The 26,650-nt window shown below is 39.6% G+C and overlaps 1 protein-coding gene across 10 annotated transcripts in view; it reads left to right on the top strand.

Moving 5' to 3' along the window:
- espn (espin) overlaps positions 1-26,650 on the top strand; it is a 189,863-nt gene that overhangs the window by 50,736 nt on the left and 112,477 nt on the right. For all 10 annotated transcript variants that reach the window (XM_077224567.1, XM_077224568.1, XM_077224566.1 and 7 more), the window contains exons 7-8: positions 6,007-6,278; positions 22,750-22,911. In XM_077224567.1, coding sequence (XP_077080682.1) covers positions 6,007-6,278; positions 22,750-22,911 — 434 coding nt within the window. The remainder of the gene's footprint in view (positions 1-6,006; positions 6,279-22,749; positions 22,912-26,650) is intronic.

The raw sequence follows: 26,650 nt of genomic DNA, 5'->3' as shown, positions 1-26,650 counted from the left end.
GCTGCAATGAGAACGCCCTGGGTGATTACGTCGTGAAGCACTATAAAATCAGTCCAATGGAAGCCTGCTACGACATAGGTGACGTCATAGACCAGGAACTTATAAAGCAACCCTGAAATCAGACCGTGACAGCTTCTGCACCTTCAGCAAGCGCTCTCTGTGACATCTGTCCTTGTCTATTTATTTTTGTCTGTCAAGCCCAATATATATACATATATCTATCATTATTATGGCGAGCACGCAAGATTATAGACGGTGTGTTGTTCCCTGCCCTCGTTATATTACGGGTGGGGACACACATCAGCTTTGTGTTGCTTGTTTGGGAGTGGAGCATGCCCAATCAGTCCTCGAGGGGGCTGATTGTGTGCATTGTATGAGTCTATCTATAAAGATGCTCCGTTCTCGCCGATCGTTCTTCGAGGAGGGCGGTCCGGTTTGCGTTCCCCGGGGTGCAGGTCCCGCTGTTGCTGAGGCACAGCGTCAACTTTCATCTTGGGGTTCGCATATGGATCTAGTAGCGGGGTTTGAGACGGGCCCTGCCCTTTCTCAGCCCTTACCTGCTGGATTCGGTGTCTCTGCCCAGGAAGGAGCCCGCCCTGCGGTTTCTCCTTCCCAGGCTGAGCCACCAATATTGCGGCTATCCAGTTCTGAGGAACTGGATGTCGCGGGTATGGGGGATTCTGAGTGTTCGTCAGCTCATACCCCTGCTGATGAGGAGCTTATGGAGGTTTTATCTCGTGCTGTAGCTAAATTAAATATTGAGTGGCCAGCCGATGATGTTGATGTTGCATCTAGAAAAAGTCAGTTAGATGAACGTTATCTACCATCTAGATCACAACCTCCTCGTCGGGAACTCCCATTCTTTCCCGATCTCCACACTGAGATGTCGAGATCGTGGACCAAACCGGCATCTTTCAGAATACATAACCCTCAGACCAGTAATTATAGCAAAATTCAAGGTATTGAGCACTACGGTTATGTATCTATTCCTCGCGCAGAAGACACACTAGCGAGTTATCATTCCCCCGAGTCATCTTCTTCTCTGAAAGCCCCGACGTTAAAATAAAATGAATAAAATACATCTTTATTGGTGGGTAAAGCGTATTCGGCAGCAGGTCAGGCCGCGGCATGCATATACACTATGTCAATTCTCCAAGCATACCAGGCTGACCTGCTGAGGGACATGGACGATTGTGAGGAAGTTAGTGCTGATGCAATTCGAGAATTGCGTTGCACGACAGATCTATCTCTCCGGGCCACCAAGGGGACGGCCAAGTCTGTGGGCCGCTCTATGGCAGCCGAGATAGGGGCTGAGGCCCGGGGAGTGGAGACTTCACCCCGAAGTGGTGGAGCTCCTATTGGGAGAGTTCGTCGTGCTCAGGTAGACTTTTTCGCATCATAAGATTCAACCCATTGTCCCATGTGGTTCTCTCTAACGCATCCGGCTCCTCTCGGTCTGGATGCGATGGGGCAGGTATGGCCGAGGCTGCACCTGTACGCCTTTCCCCCGATATCTATGCTTGCGGGGGTTCTGGAGAGGGTTTCGCCGGGAAGGGGCTCGTCTGCTACTAGTAGCCCCTTATTGGCCGACCCGAGTTTGGTTCTCGGACTTGGTGTCTCTTCTGGACGGCTCCCCTATGGAGATTCCACTCAGGGGGGACCTGCGGGGTTATCTCCTTCTACCTTAAAGGTTTACGTGGCGGCTATATCGGCCTACCACACCCCTCTGGGGGGTACTTCTGTCGGGAGAGATCCTTTAATTACTCGCTTTCTCCATGGTACACTGAGGTTGAGACCTGCACTGCACTCTAGAGCACCGGCTTGGGACTTGGCCATTGTACTGGAGGGTCTGGCCTTGGCTCCCTTCGAACCCATCGAGGAGGTTTCAGAAAAATTCCTCACTCTAAAAACTTTATTTCTCTTTGCTATTTCATCTATCAAGAGAATTGGTGATTTACATGCTCTGTCGGTTGCTCTTTCATGTCTGGAATTTGCACCGGGTATGGTAAAGGCATTTCTCTACGCCAGACCGGGTTATATTCCTAAGGTCCCACTAAATGTTGGGGGCCCAATAGTGCTGCAGGCCTTTTCTCCTCCACCCTTTAATACCCCAGATCAGGAACTGCTTAACCTGTTATGTCCAGTCCGGGCTTTAGATGCCTACGTTCACAGAGCTGCCCTGTGGCGTAAATCTGAGCAACTATTTGTTTGTTTCGGGTCACTCAAGAGAGGATGCCCTGCATCTAAACAGGTGAGGAGTAAATGGATAGTCGAGGCTATTTCATTGGCTTATGAAGCGGCCGGACAGCCTTCACCTATGGCTGTGCGGGCCCATTCTACTCGGAGTATGCCTCTACGGCCTTATTCAATTCAATTCAATTCAATTCAATTCAAATTTATTTGTATAGTGCTTTTCACAATACACATTGTCTCAAAGCAGCTTTACAGAAAGTGCATTTCGGAAATTTACATAGAAAAATACAGTTAGTTAATCATGTATTAATTTATGGCATAACATATCGCCGGCTTTGAGTCGTCTCTTCACAGGCGTCGAGTCGTCTCTTCACAGGCGTTGGGGCATCTAAAGTCTCCGTGAGAGGCTGGATACAAACTGGAGCTGACGAACGCTATTTACACGCTATTTATAACAGCAGAAAGGCAGATGGGAAATAATTAGCATAGCTGATGTTCATAATGTTAATGCATTCGAACTGATTCAGCAGTAGTATTAAAGGTTAAGCATTAAGTGAATGCTTGGTTAAAGAGATGCGTCTTTAATCTAGTTTTAAATTGGGACAGCGAGTCTGAGTCTCGGACAATATCATTTTGTGGGTAGTTTTTTGGACCAATAAGTAGTACCTCCGTTTTATCTGAATTTAATAGCAGGAAATTACACGTCATCCAGCATTTTATATCATTTAGACACTCTGTCAATTTAGATAAGTTAGTGTTTTCATCTGGTCGTGATGAGATATATAATTGAGTGTCATCAGCATAACAGTGGAAATTAATTCCATGTTTTCTTATAATATTACCAAGTGGCAGCATGTATATTGAGAATAGCAGAGGGCCTAACACCGATCCTTGCGGCACTCCATAGTCTACTGGCGTTATCTTTGATTTTTCCCCATTTAAACAGACAAAATGGTAACGGTCTGATAAGTACGATCTAAACCAGCTTAATGCCTGTCCCTGAACACCAGTGTAGTTTTGTAGTCGATCCAAGAGTATTTTATGATCGATAGTGTCGAACGCAGCGCTAAGATCGAGTAGAACTAGTATTGAGATACAGCCTTGGTCAGAAGCTAAAAGTAAATCATTTGTTATTTTAACTAGCGCAGTTTCTGTGCTATGATGCGGTCTGAATCCCGACTGGAATTTTTCATAGATATCCTTTTCTTGCAAGAAAGAGCACAATTGAGCGGACACAACTTTTTCTAGTATTTTAGACATAAATGGAAGATTTGAGATGGGTCTGTAATTTGCTAAGTTATTTGGATCTAATTGCGGTTTCTTAATGATAGGTTGTATTACTGCCAGCTTGAATATTTTTGGAACATGACCTAAAGATAAAGACGAGTTAATAATATTAAGAAGAGGCTCTTCCACTACAGGTAACACTTCTTTCAGTAGTTTAGTGGGTATTGGATCTAATAAACATGTTGTTGGTTTAGATGCAATGATAAGTTTATTTAGCTCTTCCTGTCCTATAGTTGTAAAGCGGTGTAGTTGTTCTAGAGGGGCCATAATTGAGGCTGAATCATAAGACATCATAGAGGAATGTATATTTACAATTGTGTTTCGGATGCTTTCTATTTTCTCATTGAAGTAATTCATAAAATCATTACTACTATATTGTAACGGAATATTTTGCTCTGGTGATGTTTGTTTATTTGTTAGTCTAGCCACGGTGTTGAATAAAAACCTTGGATTATTTTGGTTATTTTCTATTAGTTTGCGGAGATGCTCAGCCCTGGCTGCTTTTAGAGCCTTTTTATAACGTGACATACTGTCTTTCCACGCGATTCTAAAGACCTCTAAATTAGTTTGTTTCCATTTACGCTCTAAGTTACGAGTTTCTCTCTTGATTGCATGCGTAGCACTGTTGTACCATGGTGCTTTAGTTTTCTCTCTAACCTTTTTTAGTCTAATTGGTGCAACAATATCTAGTGTACTAGAGAACATGGTGCTCAAACTGCTAGTCATTTCCTCTAGTTCATCTGTTTGTTTGGGTGCACTGCGCAGCTGAGATAGATCAGGTAAGCTATTTGAGAATCTATCTATAGTGGTTGGAAGGATTGTTCTGCCTGGTCGATAACGTGGCGCAACTTGACAAATTTCAGCAGTACGTATTACGCAAGATACCATGTAATGATCAGTGAGATCATCACTTTGCGGTATAATATTTATATCAGTTGGATTGGTTCCATATGATAAAATTAAATCTAGTGTATGATTTAGACGATGAGTGGGACCACTGACGTTTTGCGTGACCCCAAAGGAGTTTAATAAATCTGTAAACGCAGTCCCTAACGCATCATTTGTATTATCTACGTGTATGCTAAAGTCTCCAACAATTATTGCTTTATCGACATTGACCAATAGATCTGAGAGAAAGTATGCAAACTCTTTTAGGAAGTCAGCATAGGGCCCTGGAGGTCTATATAGGGTAGCCAAGGCTAGAGATAATATGGATTTGTTTCTTAAATCTAAGAGCGTAACATTTAGCACAAGTACTTCAAACGAATTAAACCTGTGACCTGTTTTCTGAGTAACATTAAGAATATCTCTATAGATTGTTGCAACACCGCCACCACGACCGATCAGACGGGGCTCATGCTTATAACAGTATCCTGGTGGAGTAGACTTATGTTCGGGTGTTTCCCTTTTTGACATTTGCAATGCGGCTGCATGGTCCTCTCCGCATACATTTGTCAGGTTTTATGACCTTGACCTCTCCACTCCTGGGGCGAGGTTGCTTGCTTCTTAGTGTGTGCAGGACTTTCACACAGAACAGGCATTTGCCACTATGGCGTAGTGGGTATGGGGTTCCCACCGCATCTCAAACGCAGCTAGAGTTCCCTTGAAAGGGAACGTCTCAGGTTACGAATGTAACCCTGGTTCCCTGATAGGGAACGAGACGCTGCGTTTGCCTGCCAAACTTCCTGCATGCCCTGATCGACTTGCTTCAGGCCTTTCAGAAACTGTCGCAGTCTGATTTCAGGGTTGCTTTATAGTTTCCTGGTCTATGACGTCACCTATGTCGTAGCGGGCTTCCATTGGACTGATTTTACACGTGCTTCACGACGTAATCACGCAGAGCGTTCCCACCGCGTCTCAAACGCAGCGTCTCGTTCCCTATCAGGGAACCAGGGTTACATACGTAACCTGAGACGTTTTTCCAAGTGTGGCAGAATCCAAGGACTAAAATAAATAAATTAAAAAACATGTTTATTAAACAAGAACTGAAAATAAATAATATTATTGAATAATAACAATAAGTTAAATATATTACATTTTATGTCAAATATATTACATAATATGTCAAATATATTACATAATATATTATATAAAATATTTCTCAACCTAGTAGTATCCATAGCTCTGCCTCGGTGGGAGTGGTTTAGTATTGAGGGAAACAATTACAGTTGCCATAGTTAGCTATTCACTTCTGTGGCTAAAATGAAATATCCAAGTAAGAAAGAAAGAAAGATTTTTAAAATTATATAATAAATAGATAAATGAAAAATAACACACCAGCCAACTGAGTTGGAAAAAATGTAGAAAAAACTGCAGTGAATACAAACAATTTAGTGACAAGATTATAAGAGACTATATTTATAAGAGATTTATCGTGTAAAATATCACATTGAAATATATTTTTTATAAATATAATGTGGTAATAACGTTTTTTACATTACACTAAATTATATTTTATTTACTCTGTAAGATTTTTATGTTTGACTAAATCAATACATATTATTAAAGAAACATGTTTTATTGCAGGAGGTGCTGATTCGACCATTACAGACATGCAGACCTATATGGACATGCTGAACCCTGATGTAGCAGGAAGCTCCCAGAATGCAAAAGAACCCGCACACCTGCCGCCCCCTCCAAAGTTTCCCCCACCCCCACCTCCGTTCGATTCCTCCCATATACCACCTCCGCCACCTGCCTACCCCCCACCCAAACCACCTGAGGAGGAAGCGTCCGCTGAATACTTGAAGGTGAAGAGGAACCTTCGGAGAGTGGAGAATGAAGTTGTCAAAAAAGAGGTATGCTATACATTTTCTAGTTGTTTTGTGCATTCTCCTTTTAGGATCACCTTGTTTAATACTACAAAGCAGAATTTGTAAACCAATGATAACAATTCAAGGAAATATGTTTTCAAGACATTGATCTTGTTGTAATATCTTTAAAAAAATTTATTTTAATTAATCTTATAAAATATAAGAGTTTAACGTTATACGCAAATATACTATACTTAATGTACTTTCAGAATTTTCTCCTCAGTTCCCAATGACTCATTCTCAAAATCTGTAACTGATGTTACAGGGATACATAATAAAAAAAAAGGTCTTAACATGTCTGTTAAGGCATCTATATGCAAGTGTACTTTTAAAAGTTGACAAAATGATCAGCAAATACATATTTATAGGTTTAGTTCACCCAAAAAGTAAGTTTCTGTCATTAATTAATGTTCTCGCATGAGAACATGACCATGTCGGCATGCTGGTCACCCCCGCTTTCCACTGTAATGGTTTGTGCTCATGCTGAATCAGATTGACTGCCATACTTGCCGGGCCGCTGCGCATTCGGATTCGTTCTGAGCAATCGCTGCTGTGTGATTGGTTTCTGGGTGCAGAGCGCGATGTGGAAAGCGCCTTGCCCCACCCTGTGAATTTTGTGCAAGAAATTTGGCAGTATGGAAGCATGTTGGCGCCAATTATCCATTTTATCTAAATTATCATAGAACAACGCTATGCCTTGCCACTTTCATCCCCCGTTTTTTATCGACAATGGTCCCTCTCGTCCTGCTTGTTCAGTGTTTGGGAGCCTTGCTAGTGCAAGATACCCAAGAAGAGTGGTGGGTTACGACCAATCAAGGATCTGCGTGTTTTGAATCGGCTTCCGTTCAAAATGCTACACAGAAACCCCTTCTCGAATGCTTTCGCTTCCAAGATTGGTTTGCAGCGATCGACCTGGAGGATGCATACTCGGTCAACCTGACTGGTCATCTCACGAACGAGCGTGCTCAGTCAGTGCTGAACAGCTTGAATTCATTCAAAGGCAGGACAGCAGTTCCACTGAAAAGATTTCAGAGGCTCTAGGGTCATGTGGCACCCGCAGCCGTGGTCACGCCGCTCTGTTTGCTTCATATGAAACCACTACAGCACTGCCTACACAACCGGGCCCCGGGATGGGCATAGCAACCTGGCACGCTCCAAGTGATCATCACTCCGACTTGCCACCAAGCTTTCAGCCCGTGGTCAGACTTTGCTTTTCTATGGGCCGGAGTCCTTCTTGAACAAGTGTCCAAGCATTTTGTTGTCTCAACAGATGCCTCCACCACTAGCTGGGGTGCCGTGTGCAACAAGCATTCTGCCTCTGGCTCGTGGACAGGACCTGACTGCAGTGACATATCTATTGCCTCGAGTTACTAGCAGTATTCCTTGCCCTCCGCTGGTTTCTACCTTGTACTGGTCTACAAGCATGTACTGGTTTCTACCTACAAGCATGTACTGGTCCGGATGAACAACACATCGACCGTTGCGTACATCAACTGTCAAGGTGGTCTACACTCCCAGAAGAGTCGAGACTCCACCCCCAGGTGATCCAGCTGATTTGGAGTCGCTTCGGAGCCGCTCAGGTAGACCTGTTTGCCGCTCCGGACACGTCCCACTGCAAGTTGTTCTATTCGCTGACCGAGGGGACCCTCGGCATGGATGCACTGGCACACAGCTGGCCCCTGGGCCTACGCAAGTATGCGTTTCCCCCAGTGAGCCTACTGGCACAGACCCTGTGCAAGGTCAGCAAGGACTAGGAGCAGGTCTTGCTGGTTGTGCTGTATTGGCCCATCCGGACCTGATTCCCAGAACTCGTGCTCCTCACCACAGCCCCACCCAGGCTTATTCCCCTATTCCCCTGACGAAGGACCTTTTTTCGTAACATTACAATAGATAACCTAGACGTCGTCTTAGAAAGGCATTTGGCTTTTGAGCCCTTATAACTGAAAGGCTTGACTTAAGAATTTGACTTAACTTAATAAGCTAATGTCCAGAAACACAACACAAGATCTGAAAATGCATTTCATGACCCTTTTAAAAATAAGATCATTGCTTATTCCATCTAGAGCTACACTGAAAATTCATCCATTCAGAGTGCAGCGCACATGGCTTCTAGTGACTCATCATCTGCAGTGTGCTCCTGTTGATCAAACAGATATAAAGCCATGAGGATTAAAGTCCTGAATCACAATGTTTATTCATAGAACATAAAAGAGTCTTATTTGTACTAATGGACATCATCGAATAAAGGCCTTTACATGAATTGCTGTACAATAGTGGACAAGAGTGAGTAAAGCTATAATCCTGTATGCTTATATACAGGACTCATTCATTTTATTGTTTCTTATGCATTTAAGGCTCACAATCAGAACAGAACTGCAAATGAACATGTACCACAACACAAAAGGCAGCCAAAATGAAATGGAGACTGATTTAAAATGCTTTTCATAGGCAACTCTGCAACTCACACAATATAACGCTACTCATGTAAGGTGCACAAGAGACACAACTTCCTGAATTGATTCCATATATCCATATATCACCAGTATGCTGTATCCGCAAACATACAGTACTTGTGTAGGGTGAGATATATTATTTAGCAAATTCCAGTTTCTTGATTGGTTGTATAGTCTCAAAATGTAATCTATATTATTGCCCAGTTCTAATCTGCTAAATGCGACAAGGCATGAAAATTAAAATCATGATTGTCTTTAAAGCTACTTCAAAGTAATGTGAAAAGTGCTATACACTTAAATTAGACTTGACCTAACTACTCTAATAAGCATAAAACAATGCACAGCACACATTCATTTTGGATTAAATACTCGTAATAATTGTAATTTGTTAAAAACATTTCAGTACTTTCAAGTTTTGAATCAAATGTATGCATATTTACAATCTACATTTCTCTTGATTCATCCTCCATCTGAAATGATTTTCTGAGCTTTTCGAAGTGCATTCTGTAAAATACTTCACAATACAAAAATAAAATGGGTTGTGAAGGCCTTTTACTGTCTTTAAATTCATGAGTTGACTATATATTCAGCTCACTAGGTTGTAGAAAAGAATTAAAGATTCCAGAATATTTTATGATATTTCAACCACTATTATGATGGTAATGACTTAACATCTTAAAAAGTTTAAATAAATGTATTCAAGCAATATGATATAATTATACATCTCAGTTAATTACAAAGACTAGCTTGCCGAGGTAGTTGCATCCCATCTGAGACTTGTGTAACTAAATATTCCACAGAGCTTTAGTTATTCTGCGTATAGGCCCATAATATCAAAGCATTCCCTGTGGATTTTACATCCAATTAACACACACTTACCACAATCTCTTCCCTTTTTAATTGGCATGAAATACATGTAGGTGTAAGATAACACCTCAGTTAGCTTTGACAGTAAAGCAACACAATATGTTCTAATTAATCATCCATAAACTTAATCACAGCGGTTTGTCACAAATAGCACACAGTGGTGCACATATTAGACCATTAGAAAGCCGAATAATAAGACCAGCAGTGCATCTTCTGTTGTCTGGCCAACAAACTTCAATCTGTGCTAAAAAAAACATAAAACCTGTGCACACTAATAAACACAATGCGGCTAAGCTAAGAGCAGGTGCACACACACGATATGGACTCAAACACTTGTATAGACAAAAACACAATGCTACTTTTGTGTTCTCGTTAATGAGGGCTTCCATTAGCCAAGCTGACCTTCCAAAGGCTCTATTGATGCATTGCATGACAGATTTGACATTAATTTAACTAATTAATCTGTCAGATATGCCAGCACATCCCAACACACACATTCTCAGATCATTACTGGGAATTCAACTGTACTAATGGCATCTTTGGAATATGAAGAGCAGACAATGCACTTGTTGTCTGGCCTGTTTGCTAAGCATTTGAAGTAATAGCTTGTATCTTCCTATCAAACCTTGTTTTCATGATTACCATTGTACCTCATGGTGGACTAATTCATGAAAAAAAAAACCATCAGATCTTATCACTTCACTTAGTATGCAATAATATATGTATTCAGAGGCTCCAAAAAATATCTATACACTTAAAATGTCTGTGTGTAATTTTTATTCATTTTCATTGGCCTGCTTTACAATACATTTCAGTTTATATTATGATTGTAGTTTTAGACTAAATGTGAGCATTACTCATCTCGCTTGCGCATAAACAGATTCAGTATTCCTCAAAATTAATTAAAACAGTGAAATGCAAACTCAGAACATTGCACAAAAATATTAAATAAGCCACATTTTTGTATTTAATCTTACTTTATTAGCAATTGTCTTTGCTGCTCACCTTTAATGATCCAATTCAACCATACTTCAACCAAGCAAAATTACTTTAGATAAACATCACATTTGTGTTGCTTTTTTATTATTATATTTCTCTTACTTGAGCAATACCCTTTTGGTAATACTTTATAAGTACACAGTAATAAAGTAATCATTAAATCCCCAAAAACTTAAACGGAGGTCAACTGAGGCAAGCAGGCTTTGGGACAAACGGAGAAATAAAACAAGGTTCAATATCGGCGTGGTGTTTTCGAGATGGAGAGAGCTTCGCGACAAACTTGGACGTGACAGAGACTCTGTTCTCGCATGTGTTTTAATAGACATATAAACAAATATATATTATTTATTATACACATACATTATACGTTATACTGAACTTTCTTTGTACTTCAGTACTACGCTTTTTATCAAGTCTGGTGACCAAGTCTATGGCCGTGAAATTAAATACAATATGTGTTGCACAAAAATATTTAGCCATTACTTGCAAATACTGTGGGTTTGTTCAAATGTACTTTTAGTACGAGTGTTTTAAAAGTGTAAAACTGCGCAGCATTAACCCACCAAATCATTCGACAAGTAGTCACATATTACACATTTCACGCAGGGCTGGGTATTGACACAAATTTCACAATTCGATTCGATTTCGATTCACAAGCTTGCAGTTCGATTCGATTTCGATTACGATTCGATTCGATTCAATATTGATTATTTTGGATATCAGGTACAATACATGGCAAATTTTCTCAAGGAAAACAAATCTCTTAACCAATGCTGTAAACTATGGGAGTCAGTTGTATCATTAAAATTGTTTCATTAGCCTACTATAGCCTAATATTAAAGGTAAAGATTTACTGATTTGTATACAAACAATTACACTTTTATTTATTTTTCTAATAATAAAGTTATATGAAATATAAATATTTAAATGGTGGCTGTCATAAAAACTTGCCAGATTTATTCAAACATGCATTAAATATTGAAAAACATAAAATAATTATAAAATAACATAAAATGCATATGTAATATGGTGCATATATTTAGCAAAATGATTCTCTCTAGAGTTAATTTTTCTAGCTGACTAACGAGTTCATTGTCACTGGATATGTTTTTTCTGAGGTAAATGTGACGTTACATGACATTGTTTACAAGCTGTTTCACTGACGTCTTTCCTCGTTTGAAACAATGATTGAGCGATTCCATGTGACAACAAGGATTTCGATAAGTTATACTCTATCTTTTAACACACTTTCAGATGCTCATTCATGTTTATTTCACGCTGTAACTGGTTATATTAAGGCGGAAGAGAAGATTATGTGTGCTCGGCGCTGCTGCTTCTCTTGAGCTGCGCCAGAGCGATCTCACGCCACAGCGCCAAAACGATATTTATGTTTTTGAATTTCGTAAGAAAATGGACGTAATTTGAAATCTGAGACTTTGTTTCATATCAATAGCAACAAAGCACAAAGATTATTGCGTTTATTGGATGGGATGCGCGCTACAATGTTCCATTCATTCATTAACTGAAAACAGGATGACTAATCGATTCTTGGGATTTAAGAATCGATATCGGTTCGTAAAATTGATAATCGATTAAAATCGAGAAATCGATATTTTTTACCCAGCCCTAATTTCACATGCCTTGCAGCTAGTTCATTACGATGACATAAAATAGTGTGATCAAACGTACAGGTAATACAAAGACTAATTTATTAGCTGATATAGGCTATAATTTATATGATTTGTGAATTCCATACATCTCTGGGTGGTGAAAACGACATATCTCACCGTTCCACTCCCCCTTATAGCTTCATCAAGCTTCACCTTTGTTATTGTTTTGAAAATGCGCCCTCTGGCGTCGAATAAATTACAGATTGTACCTTTAACACACAATTGGTATTGTTTAATTAGCTCGTAGTAAAGGAATTGCTCAATGGTTATAATGAGTACATAGTTCTCACTTTAGATTAGGTCACAGAAAAATGGGAACATGTTAAGTTATGTTAAATGAATTGCTTTAAACCATCCTTTATTAGACATTAATTGCAATCATTTTCAGTGTTTCTTAAAATATTTACAAATATATTAAGCTTACATTGTTCTTATCAACACTCAGAGCGACATTCTGAACTGACTTGTATTTTGAACAGTTGGTTTGGTCACATCAGAAATAAGTGTGAACAATTTCAGTCGTTGTGTGTAAACGATGACAACTGTGTTGTAGTTTAACTTTTGTCTGCCTGTGTTTAGCATTTTAAAACATAAATGCATCACAGTGCAAATTGTGTTTTATCGAGTGAGCAAGTGTTTAGAGTTTTGCAAAAAGATTTATGTAGATTTATTCGATAAATTGGTTTAGGCTTTTGAGAATTTGGTTCAAAGAATGGGATTTAGTGTTTTAGCAATTCAGAAAAACTGTAATATATTAACAATGTGACTACAATATGTTAACTATGAATTAACTATAAACTAATACTTTGTAAGTACTTTATTAATGTATACTTAAATAGTGTGACCAAACTTTCTTCTCCTGCGGCAGCACAGTTGAAAGGTTTGTTTGAGCTGCGCCCTCTACTGTACAGGCGTGAATTTGAATTTCCTTCAGCCTGAGGCTTTTTCATTTCACGTTTGGTGTGAAAGGGTCTTTACATTTGCTAAAATATAACTTTTTTTTGTTTTTTTTGTTATTAAAAAACAAACAAGCAACCTCCATCCAGGTGAGAAAACGTAACGCAAAAGTAACATGATGCATTCCATGCATTCCATACTTTCCATTAAAAGTAACTAAAACAAACAAGCAACCTCAACCCAGGTCACAAAACGTAATGCATTTTGTACTTTTTGAGTAAAGCAATATTGTAATCCATTACTTTTAAAAGTAACTTTCCCCAAAACTGCAGTGGCATCCATTACTACTTTATCCACCAAACATAAGGAAACCTTCAGCTAGACCCTGTCTAATGACCCTCTGCCAGATCCCTGTCTCTCCTCTCAGACAGTATCTCTTCCACTGGGCCATAGAGCAGAGATGGTGATTAGTCTCTAGAAGAAAACTTGTCCCCGTATGTTTAGTGTATCCTAAGGATTTGGCAACCTTTGCAACTTTAGAAAATCTTGCACTTTTTAGGAGATAATAATTGCTAGGCATTCAGTAGCACAGATGCTGAAAAAATATCCCTCAAATTTCAATAGATGTAAAAAAGGTGTTGTTTACAGTAATGTACTCACTGGACATAAGTCTATGGATAATACATTTTAAAATTTGCATATTTTTTAAAATATAGCATCTTATAAGACTAGTTTATAAGAATCACTTACTAATGTGGTCTGTCTACAGTTTTATCCAATTTAATTCCTTTCATGATGATTTAGACAGGTCAAATAAACATTTTTGTTTGGAAGAATTAATATGCGTAGTTAAACAAAAATACAACCTGAATCTCTGCCATTTAACCCTCTGAAATGCCTTGAAATTCTATTGTACTGCACTGTTAAAAGGGAATTGATGAAAAGTTAAAACGTCAAGTCAACATGATTTTTAAGTTATTTCAACTACTGTCTTAATAATTGTTCTTTGGTAACACATTATATAATAATATAATTATGTAACAATGTAATATAATAATGATTATGGGATATAGTTTTTAAAGACTCTAAATATAACTCAGCACTTGACACTTGGGAATTCTGCTTGTCTTACATGGGTTTTTATGTAGTTTCAAGTAATTCACATTTCTTAAATATTTGTGACTCAATAGGTCCCATACACTGGAAAATATGTTATAGAGTGTAAGTACATTATATAAATATTTCATGACCAAGTCATGACTAATTTCAGTACATAATTAACTTCACAGAGCAAAATGTAGTCTCCTTCTAATGAAAAGAAATACTTTAATAAGACATGAAGAAATCTTCTAGAACCTTGTCTCAAATCAAATGCAGTCTGCTTTTCCTTTTATGGTCAAAGACTTTAGGCTGCAGAGCTGTTGTAATGCTGTTGGGCGGGGGTGATCGTGAGGCGGGATTTAGAGATGACAATCATACACTTACTTAACAGATTACATGTACTTTTCAGGAGATGGAACCTTTCAGGATTGAATTGATTTAAAAAAAGAGAAATCACATATAAGAGTTATTTATCTCAGTTGTTTCTCCTTGACAGAAATTGGATTGAATGAAGAGCAAAGGGAGACCTTAACATCTAAAGCTTCAGAAGAGATCTGTACAATGTCAAACAATTTGTCAAACTCTGCAATCAAAATATTTCAATTTGAACATCTCATCAAATTATCTGTGCTGCTATTAACATTATTCTCTATATTCTTATGGCATATCAGAAATCTTATTTTTTCAACCTTACAGGTGAGATGTGTAATGCTCATAGATATGGAGAGAGATATAACATTCATATGTATTTGTAATAATCATATATATCACATTTGTAATTCTCATGTTACATGAAGAGGTGAATAATTCTCGTATATGCAAAGAGAAATATAATACATACTGTTTATTTTTCACTTATTCTCACACAAACATTTATTAAAGTTTGGAGGGTGAAAACATTGGAAAAAACAATGTGTATTAAAGAAAAAAACATCCCCTTGCTTGAATACCATGGTAGTTCTGGGTTGTGTTTAGTCTAGTTCAACTCGCTCAAGGTTAGTTTGTTTATAGAGCTCTAATATATTTGAATACCACACCATTTTGTAACTCAGGCCCATATTAGGCTATGATTCGTTCAACCTACACTAGAATGTTATATAAGTTCACCTGAGTTCAGGCTTATTTTTAATCCAAGATCTGCACTTCATTCAACATAATTCTTATACACTTCGTGTTCTTATAAACAAAAGATTCACATTATGTTCTATTTATAATTCACAGCACACTGTTCTGCTACACTCTTATCACCCACTGCCACTTGTTATTTTTGTAAATCAACTACCTTTGAGAGAGATCTCCACTTTTATTTGTAATCAGATTCCCTTCGGTGGCCGGTGTGCATAATGCAATCCTTCGACCGGTGAGAAAGCCGAGTTGGAACGGCCATGCTTAGCCACTGTGTCACAATGGTTTGCATAAGAGCCCATGAGCGCTGTGACCTGTGGTTGGTTAACAGGTGAGCAGTGAAGTCATGGCTCTGGGATGTGATTGCTTGAAAGGGGCGGGGAATGGCAAGTCGTATGTCAGGTAGAATGACTCACAGTAGAATGGAGATCCTGTGACACCTGTGCATCTACCGGCTCTCAGTTTAAACCTTTGCGTAAGGTGACAGCACTGTGGAAAGAAAGGAAGTCAGAAAGGGTAAGACTGCTATTCAGTTTTATTTTGTTATGAAATAATGATGGTGACAAGCGTTAAAACTGTGTTGGTTTGGTTTACTTGTAAATACTCCAGCTTTGTGTGTAATTATGTAATTGTCTTTGCAGCTGCAATAGGCGTTTTTGTCGGGAATGTTTTCCAGACTTTCAGTTATTACTTATGTTTAGTTATTATACGATAATGTAACCTCTGGTTGGTTGGTTGATTGGTTGGTTGGTTGTTTGGTTGGTTAGTAATCTGTGATAACCTAGAGAACCTTTCAAATGCATTGAATGCACAATTAGATATACGTTCAACTGCACCGTATTCATTTTTCACTCAATTTGTCTTCATCTAACCTTACTGCACACTCTTTAGATCAGTCACAACTGAGTCCCTGTGTGTTTCAAAAGCCTGACGAATAAGTATTGGTGACTGGTGATGAAAAATTCAGCAGGTTTTAAATAGGCTCAGGTCCGTCCACATTGTATAGAGGTGAGCTATAGCCTTTCAAGCAGCAATTTCCCTGAGGTATGATGATCAAACCATCTGCAATGGGATGAATCGAGTTACACTGGGAGTAATTCTGCATGAAGGACAGTGCTTTAGAAAACAATGCAAATTGGATGCTGGAAGAACATGCATGGATAATACCATCCCAGAGCTGGCATGAGACATAAAACCCCTCATGTGACTGAATTAAAATTCATTGTAATAGATGCGTGGATATGCTTTCAGGCAGAGATCATGCTTTATTCCTTTTTTTATATATCCAAAATAGATTTATTATTATTATTATTATTATTATTATTATTATTTTATGAAAGGTACCTTTAATTTTTTAAATCACAGTATAATACCAAACAATTGATTAATGTCTCATATTTGGTGCTTTTCTTTAACTATTCTGTGACATTATTTATTTAGAATTGCATTGCATAAGGTTGATTACTATGCAAATTCAAGGACTTTGCATTAGGTAAATCTTGAGAGAAAACAAAGCATTCCCTTTTTTGTGTTGGAAATTTCTAGAAAGTCTTGAAAACACGTCTGAGATTGCTCTAATATAATTTCTGTTGTCCTTGTGATGTTAAGCCTCTAAAGGCAGGTGATAGTTTTAGATCAGTGATGAAGATTCACTATTATAAACAAGTGACTGACAGCTGCAGAAAGTGAAACCGTTCAGTGCATTGATACTGAAACAACATACATGGGGTCAGACAGTCTCTCTTTTAGCCTGCTGTGTTGTTTGCCTTCTACTAAGACGGTGAAGCTTAGAAATCCACGTTACAGTTCAGCTTTTGTGCCATGAAAAGTCTTTTTGTTTTCAGGTAATTCAGCTGGTCACATGAGGCTTTTCCACATTAACTCAAGAGGAATTATTGAGAGTTTAAGTGGCTTAATTTGTCAGGTTTTTCTAAAGTGGAGCAACTTTAATATGGGATGAAAATTCAATTAATAGTCTGTTTTTAGATTATTTAGAATTGTGTAAAAACGGAAGATCTGGCATTGGTTTGTGGCATTTTAAAGCAGTGCTATCAACAGTGGGAAGGAGAATTGTCAAAATTCCACACTGACACTAAAGCCTGTCACATACAAAGTTAATATAAGCACCTTTTCAAGGCGTTCGTGTGGGGGCGGGAAGTCAGTATTCAAATATGTAAGGTGATGTGTCATTACAAAAAGTGACAGCAGCTTCAACAGTGTGTTGCTTAATTTTGTGTTATACTTATTCGACTTCTTCTAAAATTAATTTAACCAATATTTTTTTATATAATTCTTGTATTATAATTATTATTCATATGGTTTTTATAGATATTTCATTTGCTACACCCCTCCTCCAAAAAAATAAATATAATTTTTACTATACACACGTATTAAAAAGAGTGTCAAAAATGTTGACCAGTTCCCTAAAATATACCATTTTAAAAGTTGACACTGTATAAGGAGTGTTAATGTTTCCAAAAAAAATTGCACAAGAATAATATTGTAATGTCACCGGGTGGATGAAGACGAAGATCAGGCGAAGATACTAAATAGCAAAGGTTTATTTAAAGAACACAAAACAGTGAGCGTGTGCTCAAACAATAACCAGCAATAAAAGGAGTGAGAGGGGAACTTAAATACACAGATAATGAAAACGACAACAGGTGACGGTGATGATGATGACGAGGGTGATGAGGAGCAGGTGCAGGTGATGATGAAAGAGGATTCTGGGAAGTGTAGTGAAGACACAGACGATGAAGGGGGTGAATGTGGCAAATATAGGCGGAGATGTGTACATGTTAATGTTCTGTTTGGATTTAAAGTTGTTTCTATTATTTATCAAACTAGTGCAAAGTGCCCGTGCAAAATCAGTTTTTGTGTTGTTTTTTTAGTAATTGTTGGTTTGGTGTGTTTGAGCAAAGCAGCAAAAACAGCAAAAGTTCAGTGACATTTTTATTTGTGCATGGTAGAAAGCAAATACTGATACTGACATAATGACATACAGTAAATATGGAAAATTGAACTACAAGATTCAGGGAGTAGGCTACACAGTGAACTCCGAGAAAACTATGCTTGAGCAAACAGTTTGTGAATAGACTACTACAAATGATGGCCAATTAAAGAGACTGTGAACGCATTGAATAGGATATGTTTAGTTGGTGAATAGCATAGGCTACTTTTAAACAGTAGCGATAACGTTAAGCGCACCAGAATTAAATATAATATTCAGAAGTAAACAGCATAGCTGACTTACAGATTCAATTAACATCCACAAATGAATAAGCGCAACGATTCAGGGAGCAGCTACACAGTGAACCTCGAAAAAACGCTACTCTTGAGTGTTTTGTCAGAATGTTTATTTTTAAACCACAACCTTCTAAGGGCCTCTTTTACCAATATATTTACCGATATCTTTTGCATTTCTAATCCAAACAACCTCAAACTTGGCACTGCGTTTACTCGTGCCAGTAGCGAGACATCTGTCAAGTTTGAAATTCATTGGAATAACGGTTCGAGAGATTATGCGTATAACAGACAGAGGTTCATGTAATTTATAGATGTCTATAGAGGAGCGCTTCTAGGACTCAAAATGTTAGGCCATGTGCTTGTACAAAAAAACATGGGTCTGTCATGATCCAGACTCAAGACTAGGGAAAATCAAGGACAAGAAGGGCGGATCATGACAGAACCCCCCACTTAAGGAGCAGCTTCCAGACGCTCCTTAAGCGGACATCATACGCAAGACAAGACTGACTGTGACATTGACACAAACCAACAAAACATGTCAAAAAACAGCAAAGGCATACATGAAAAAACAATGACAGGGTTGGGATGAAACAATAAAAATAACAAATACGGGAGGGGGGCGGAGGGACATGAGAGATCATGGGGGATTGTCCAGTGTGCATAGGTGGAGGAACGTGAGAGTTAATGGGGGATTGTCCAGGGTGAATAGGAATGCTGGGGTTCTTAGGTCCACGGGATGAAGGCTGGGGACAATGAATCCAGGCAGGCTTGGATGGGGACACACGAGGAAAAGTCTTGGGGGAAACAGTCCGGGGTTTAGCGGTGACAGGGTGACCGGGGAAACATTCAGAGGTTGGGTGACAGTGGGAACCGCTGCAGCCGGCTGAGGAGCGAAGACAAGGGGTGTGGCAGGTGGTGAAGGATCGGGAAAGGAAGGCCCTGCGGCTGGCTGTAAAGCTGGGACAGGATCCGCGTTCTCAAAAACAGAACCGGAGTCTTCGCTCTCCGAAGCAGACTCGGAACCAGCACTCTCCATCGCCGACTCAGAAACAAAGTTCTCTGCAGTAGTCCCGGAGACAGCCTTCTCCGTAGCAGGCCTCGGAACGGCGCTCTCCGCGGGACGCTCGGGGACGGCGCTCTCCGCGGGACGCTCGGGGACGGCGCACTCCGCGGGACGCTCGGGGACGGCGCACTCCGCGGGACGCTCGGGGACGGCGCACTCCGCGGGACGCTCGGGGACGGCGCCCTCCGCGGGACGCTCGGGGACGGCGCCCTCCGCGGGACGCTCGGGGACGGCGCCCTCCGCGGGACGCTCGGGGACGGCGCACTCCGCGGGACGCTCGGGGACGGCGCTCTCCGCGGGACGCTCGGGGACGGCGCTCTCCGCGGGACGGCGCTCTCCACGGGACGCTTGGGCACAGGACTTGAGGGCATGACAGGGATCTCAACTAGACAAGACAGATAGTTAGACAAGGCTTTGGCAGCAATGACGACAGGCATCTCCTCTTGGGCAGAAACTGCTTGCAGAACCTCTTTAGTGGCTAGATCGGCCGCAACTCCCTCAGCAGGTACTGGGACAGCGCTTGCAGCAGAGGGCTCTGGGAAAGCGCTTGCAGCAGAGGGCTCTGGGAAAGCGCTTGCAGCAGAGGGCTCTGGGAAAGCGCTTGCAGCAGAGGGCTCTGGGAAAGCGCTTGCAGCAGAGGGCTCTGGGAAAGCGCTTGCAGCAGAGGGCTCTGGGAAAGCGCTTGCAGCAGAGGGCTCTGGGAAAGCGCTTGCAGCAGAGGGCTCTGGGACAGCGCTTGCAGCAGAGGGCTCTGGGACAGCGCTTGCAGCAGAGGGCTCTGGGACAGCGCTTGCAGCAGAGGGCTCTGGGACAGCGCTTGCAGCAGAGGGCTCTGGGACAGCGCTTGCAGCAGAGGGCTCTGGGACAGCGCTTGCAGCAGAGGGCTCGGGGACAGCGCTTGCAGCAGGTTCAGGACCAAGCAGAAACGAAGGACGGGAGGCTCCCTTCCTCCTCTTCTTCCTCCTAGGTCGCGGTGCAGATGCCGTTGGCGGACTGGTCAGTGGTTGGGGAACCATGGCGGGATCTGTGACTGGGGTTGGAAGAACAGTCTCTAGGAGGGCTGATTCCATCACGGAGGACTCTGATGCTGACTCCCAAGAGGTCCGTCTCCCTCGCTTGCCGAGTAGACCTTCGGGTCCGGATGACGTCTCGGGAGTGGAAGTGGGACCAGCTTGATTCCCCTGGGAAACAACACATAGGACACGACCCTCCCGGATCACTGGCAGCGTGGTAGATGTAGGGAAGCTCGCCCCTCTTACTGTTGGTGGGAGCCGACAACCAGCATCGTTCACGGATCTCCGACTGTCGCTTGAGCAGGGAGGACATTCTGTTTGCTGGGTTCAGTTCTGGTCAGTTCATTCTGTTATGACGGTGGAAGGTGAACCCAGGCGCAGACAGGATGCAGTGACACAAAGTTTATTATAGACAGAAATCAGAGAAAACAAAACCCACGAGGGGGCCAAAACATGAACAGAAAAAAGAAATGACAAGACCAGACTAGACTAGACTAGGACTGATAAACTAGACCATAAACTAACTACAGAAACAGGATCAGTAATTCACCAGACAAAACTCACAAGGTACTCACAGGTAAGTTAACACACAGGTAGAAATCACAATGAACCGACACAGAACAGCAAACACAAGGGGCATATAAGGGAGACACTAATTACAGGAACAGCTGAAACTGACTAGACAATAATGACAAGACAAGGGTAACAAGGGGGCGGGGTTACGTAAGAGACAACACATGCACATGGCCAAAACAAAAGGCCATGTGCTTGTACAAAAAACATGGGTCTGTCATGATCCAGCCTCAAGACTAGGGAAAATCAAGGACAAGAAGGCCGGATCATGACAGTTTTTAATCTTTCTAAAGAGAGTGCTTTGGAGTTTCCTGAATTTTTGTTTCTATTATGTTGGAGTTTAAAGGGTTACCATTGTGCTGAAGTTCAAATGAATCTAGTGGTTTAGTCCAAATTTTCTGCAGAGACACGATCGTTATATATGAGGAAGAGATTTAATTTAGGCTTATTCACACACAAACATTCATCTACTCACACATCAGTTGTGGAAAATGGAAGCTAAAGCATGTTTGCTTGAGGAGCGAGAACCAATGAGGTTCATTCTCATGTGTTACGCTGCAAGTTTGAGCTTTTGCAAGAACCAATGAGGTTTGTTCTTATGCATCATGCAAGTACGGTTGAGCTTCTGTTTATGTTCTCTAATTATTAATTTAATTATTAATTTAAATTAATTTAATTTGAGTAAAAGCCTTAATTCAATTGGTTCATCATATAAAGCGATCGAGTAACTTCAGAAATTTTCTAATTTCTCAATTAATATTGATTAGTTTTAATATTAGTTGATTAATTAAGGCAACAAATTGGTAGTTGCGTAGACAGTCAATAGAGGGACAATTCTAAAATTTTAAAAATCTTAACTTTTTAGGAAAGAAATGAGTTCCAAACCAGTAAGTAACCAAACTGATGTAACCAAAGTAATTGATGACTTTTTTTTTTTTTTTTGGGTGAACTAATCCTTTAAAATCTGCATAAAAACAGAAGTTGCAATGGTCTTTTCTTCACAGGTGTGATGTATATCTGAAAAATGTAGGGCAGAAATTGATTTTGTTTAACTGGAATTGATTGGATCATTGGATCACTGTTGTTTGCATCAATCTCATGTGAGTGACAGGTGTTCCCGCCCTTGCGCCAGTAAACACACCTTGTGCGAAAAGAAATATTTTATTGTAAAAGGGAGTTATTATTGAAGAATAATGCAAAAAAGAGCACATGCAATTTTTTATTTTTTAATTTTTTAAATATGACTCGTCAATTTTCATTTCATGGTGACTTTAACTGGTATAATTTAACCGATATCCAAATATTACTATAGGGCTGTAGACAATAGACACGTTCCCCAACATTGAAATGAAGTGATTGATTCGTAGGATTTTCTTTCAATGAGTGATTGTTAAAATTCTGCATTTTATTTTGTTTCCATTTCTGAACATGTGCTGTTAATTTCGGCAGGAGTTGAATCCTGGCGAGAGCCACGAAAGACTTCGAAGAGTCGACTCTAATCGGAAGTCTCGTAGCTTCAGCAAGCAGCCCAGCACTGGGGATTACTACAAAACCCTGGGTAGCGATACCACGGACCAGTACCCCAACAGAGCCATGGCACCCAACGAGGAGGTAAAGCAATTACATATTCATGTTCATATTTTTCCAATTTCAGTAAAAGTATGAATGGTTATCTGTATGCTTGCTACATCTTAAGTCTAGACTCAGGACTTGGACGTCAAACAATATCTGTATGACTAATAATGCTACAGAATCAAAAAGAGGTGAAAAGGTTATACTTAGGCAAGTGTTTAGTATTTTAGTGATCTCAGGTATACAGAGGACCCCAACGAGTATTTGGAGACTTAAATACCTCTCAATGTCATTTAATTAGATAATGAAATAGGAATAGTTAATAATAGTTAATAATTAAAGGAATAGTTCCTGTTGTTTGTTCAAAACAGTCCAACAATACCACTATCTACAGTTCCCTTAAAAATGAAAATTCTATCATCATTTACTCACCCTCAAACCTGTATGAATTTCTTTCGTCTGCAGAACACAAAGAAAGATAGTTTAAAGAATGTCGGTAACCAGACAGTCGATGGACCCCACTGACTTCCATAGTAGGAAAAAAAATACTATGGAAGTCAATGGGGTCCATCAACTGTTTGGTTACCGACATTCTTCAAAATATTTTCTTTTTAGTGAACTATAAGTGTCATCTGCAAACAAATGCTGGTTTTATGGCAGATTTTTTTATCAGATGTCCACATGTCTGATTTATTACATTATCTAATGTATGACAAACACAGCCTAATATTTTTTGTCTTCCTTTTGGACAGTATATATTTCTGTATCATCAGAAACCTAGCAAACTTCTTTGTTTTTAGTTTTTTTCCAAAACCATAGTTAATTTTCCCAAGGGCCGGTGAACAGCCTTACAAAAGTGAAAGCTTACAAATGCTACAGTAAACACTACATCAATACTGTAATGTTAGCTAGCAGGTGAGCAGATGCAAAGCTTTGCCCTTTTTTTACATCATAGCAACTACATAAAACGTATTATTGGAACTGTTAATAGAAAATGCAGTTAGAAATAATAAGAACAGATGAACAAACAACAGATGGTCCCGACAAAGTGGGAACTGCTCCATTTCAGGAGAAGCTTTTGTGCTTAGCCTGCATTGTGGTCCTGGAAGCTGTTCTCTGTAAAATGTGCAGCACACAGATAAACGTTGGGTTTATAATTTTTAGGAACAGTGTTTAAAATAAATTTTAACCACTCTAAGTTCATCAGCCTTAGCAAGGTTAAACAAATGAGTTTTGGAAACGGGGAGGAAAAAACAGTGTCTCTTTGACATAGCAGCAGCTCAGCCAGTCCTCGTCCCCTTCTTTGCATATTTCCTGGGCGCTGATTATTTAAATTAGTAAAATTAAAAAAGTGAAAAAGCATAATAGGGCTTATATCTGTAAGATATTAGAGATATACCGCTTTATATGCTTGTATTTCATAGTTTTTAATAGCATAAACATTGCAAAGCACAAACACTTTGTCTCTATGCATTTCTACACTAAAATGCTCACACTTAAAATAACTGAATGATAAATGTATCGATAGCAGGTGACTTTGTGACTTGGAAAACCACAACCATTATGGTTGCTAAAACACAAAGCAGCTGTTTCCTGGGCAGTCAGATGTCATCTTTCTAAATGAAGCTGGTTTCACTCCATCACCTGTCACATTGCAACATAAATCCATGCAAGGTGTGGCATCCCAGAGCTAGCATTTCTAGTTCAACATTTATTGTAAACACATTGGGCTACTGGGTAAACAGTACTGCCTTTTCTTTATTGTATTATGTAAGTCTGACGGCCGGGCCTAGGTTTAGGGGTATGGATGTAGGGGTTAGGACTATGTTTTTGGACAGGAATGTTGTTCCAGGATCAAAAAAATACATCCTTTCAAACCTGTAATTCTGACTTTCTTTCTTCCATGGAATGCAAAAGGAGATAAAATGTTGAAGCTGCTCTTTTCCAAATTAAAGTGAACACTGACCACATAGCTCCTGGTTCCTGTTCACTTTTATTATTTGAAAAGCAGCTAGGATCGTACATTTTAAGTATAAATTTTAGAAACCATTGGCAATATTGGCTTTTGAGAAACACAGCCCTGGTCTGTATGTGGGGGTAAATAATGTCAAAAATTGATACATTTTATTTCAATAGCCCACTTTATACATTCTACTAACTATAAACAACTTTTTTTCCCCTTTATTTATAGCACTTTATACAATACAGATTGTTTTTAAGCAGCTTGACAGTGATAACAGGAAAATGATTCAATGATGCAAACAGTTAATTTTAGCTGTACAGCAGCTCTAAAAGAAAATAGTGTCATTGTCATGTAGTAGAAGTCTATTCAGTGTTGATTCAGTTCTGTTCTAAAGATCATCCATTATTAAATTTGTTAATTTAATCTATAAAGCAGTTCTACATAAACACAGTGATGTCTTCTTCCAGGGCTACGTTTCCAAAAGCACTGTTAGCATTAATTGATCGTAGAGACCATGGTTCATGGTTCTGGCTTACAATGCTTTTGGAAAATGCAGCTTAGCTCTGTTCAGTTCTCATCCAATAGTGTCAGTGCAGTCAAATCAATAATATTGTTGAATATCAAGTGAATTTTACTTTGTAGCTACACTTCTACTAACTCTCATTAATTTGCAACTACATGTCAACTAATGCTTAGAGTATTGATAGACTTAGGGTTAGGTTGATAGGTTAGGGTTATGACTATGGTTAGGGTTAGTAGAATAAGTTGACATGTAGTTGCAAAGTTACTTATAGTCAGTAAATAAAGTTAACTGAAATAAATGTAATAAATAAAGTTAATAAAATTACTTATAGTATGTTGGGGGACCATTGAAATAAAGTGTTAATATTATTTAGCAGACAATCTACTAATACTCTAATAGTGTGAATATAGTATAGTTGACATGAGGTTGCATAGTTACTTATAGTTAGTAAAATGTCTAAAGTGGACTATCTAAATAAAAGTGCACTTTCTGTTTATTTGAATTAATCTTAAGTAATTTTAGGAGAAACATCTTTCATATCTAGAGAGAGAATAATTTGCAAGATATCAGCATTTCATATGGCCCCTCTCTGCTATTGGATCATCTTCATTGAGCCAATTAGATGCCGCGTGGGGCATCTGGCCACTTGATTGAACCAGATGGCACTCCACATGTCCCTTTGGGGAATGACCCATTAACACGGACAAGCAGGGGACATGAAACGCACCATATGGTGGAGATAGTGATAATGAGGAGGAGGAGAGGGGATAACTGGCACGTGCCTGGCACGCGTCCAAGAGGTGGGGGTGCATGGGGTGAAAGGTCAGGACTTGTTTACTTGGCGTCATTCATAAGGGGCGGGTGGTCTCTAGAGATTCTGAGTGTGAAGGATTGCTGCTCTTAGCTTAGCAGATGTCCTGTCATTCCAGCAAACCACTCAGTTAGATCTAATTGTGTATTCACCAGCGGTAATGCATACAGTGGGGTGCAGTGGGAGGTATGTAGGTCAGATTAAGTGGTTTTGGGAAGTATATTTGTTATTTTATTCGGCCTATGATAATTTAAGTGTCCAAAATTTCATTTTTAAATGGAACTTTTAACCCTGTAAAGCCAGATATGAAATAATAAAAAATCATGTTTTTTCTATCATATTTGATGCATTATTATTTTATGGCTCATATAGAATGATATACAGTAGGACAATATCGAGCTCACACTTAAAGAAGTGGTAAAATCTCAGTTTTTATTCAGAGGACCAAACTGAGCAAAAATATGTAATTTGGTGCTATTTA

The sequence above is a fragment of the Siphateles boraxobius genome, unplaced genomic scaffold (genome assembly GCF_051911475.1).
Source record: "Siphateles boraxobius isolate OS27281-9 unplaced genomic scaffold, OSU_SipBor_1 9, whole genome shotgun sequence".
NCBI classification, from domain to species: Eukaryota; Metazoa; Chordata; class Actinopteri; order Cypriniformes; family Leuciscidae; genus Siphateles; species Siphateles boraxobius.
The sequence above is the reverse complement of the archived record's forward strand: the minus strand, read 5'-3'. Positions and strand labels throughout refer to the sequence as shown.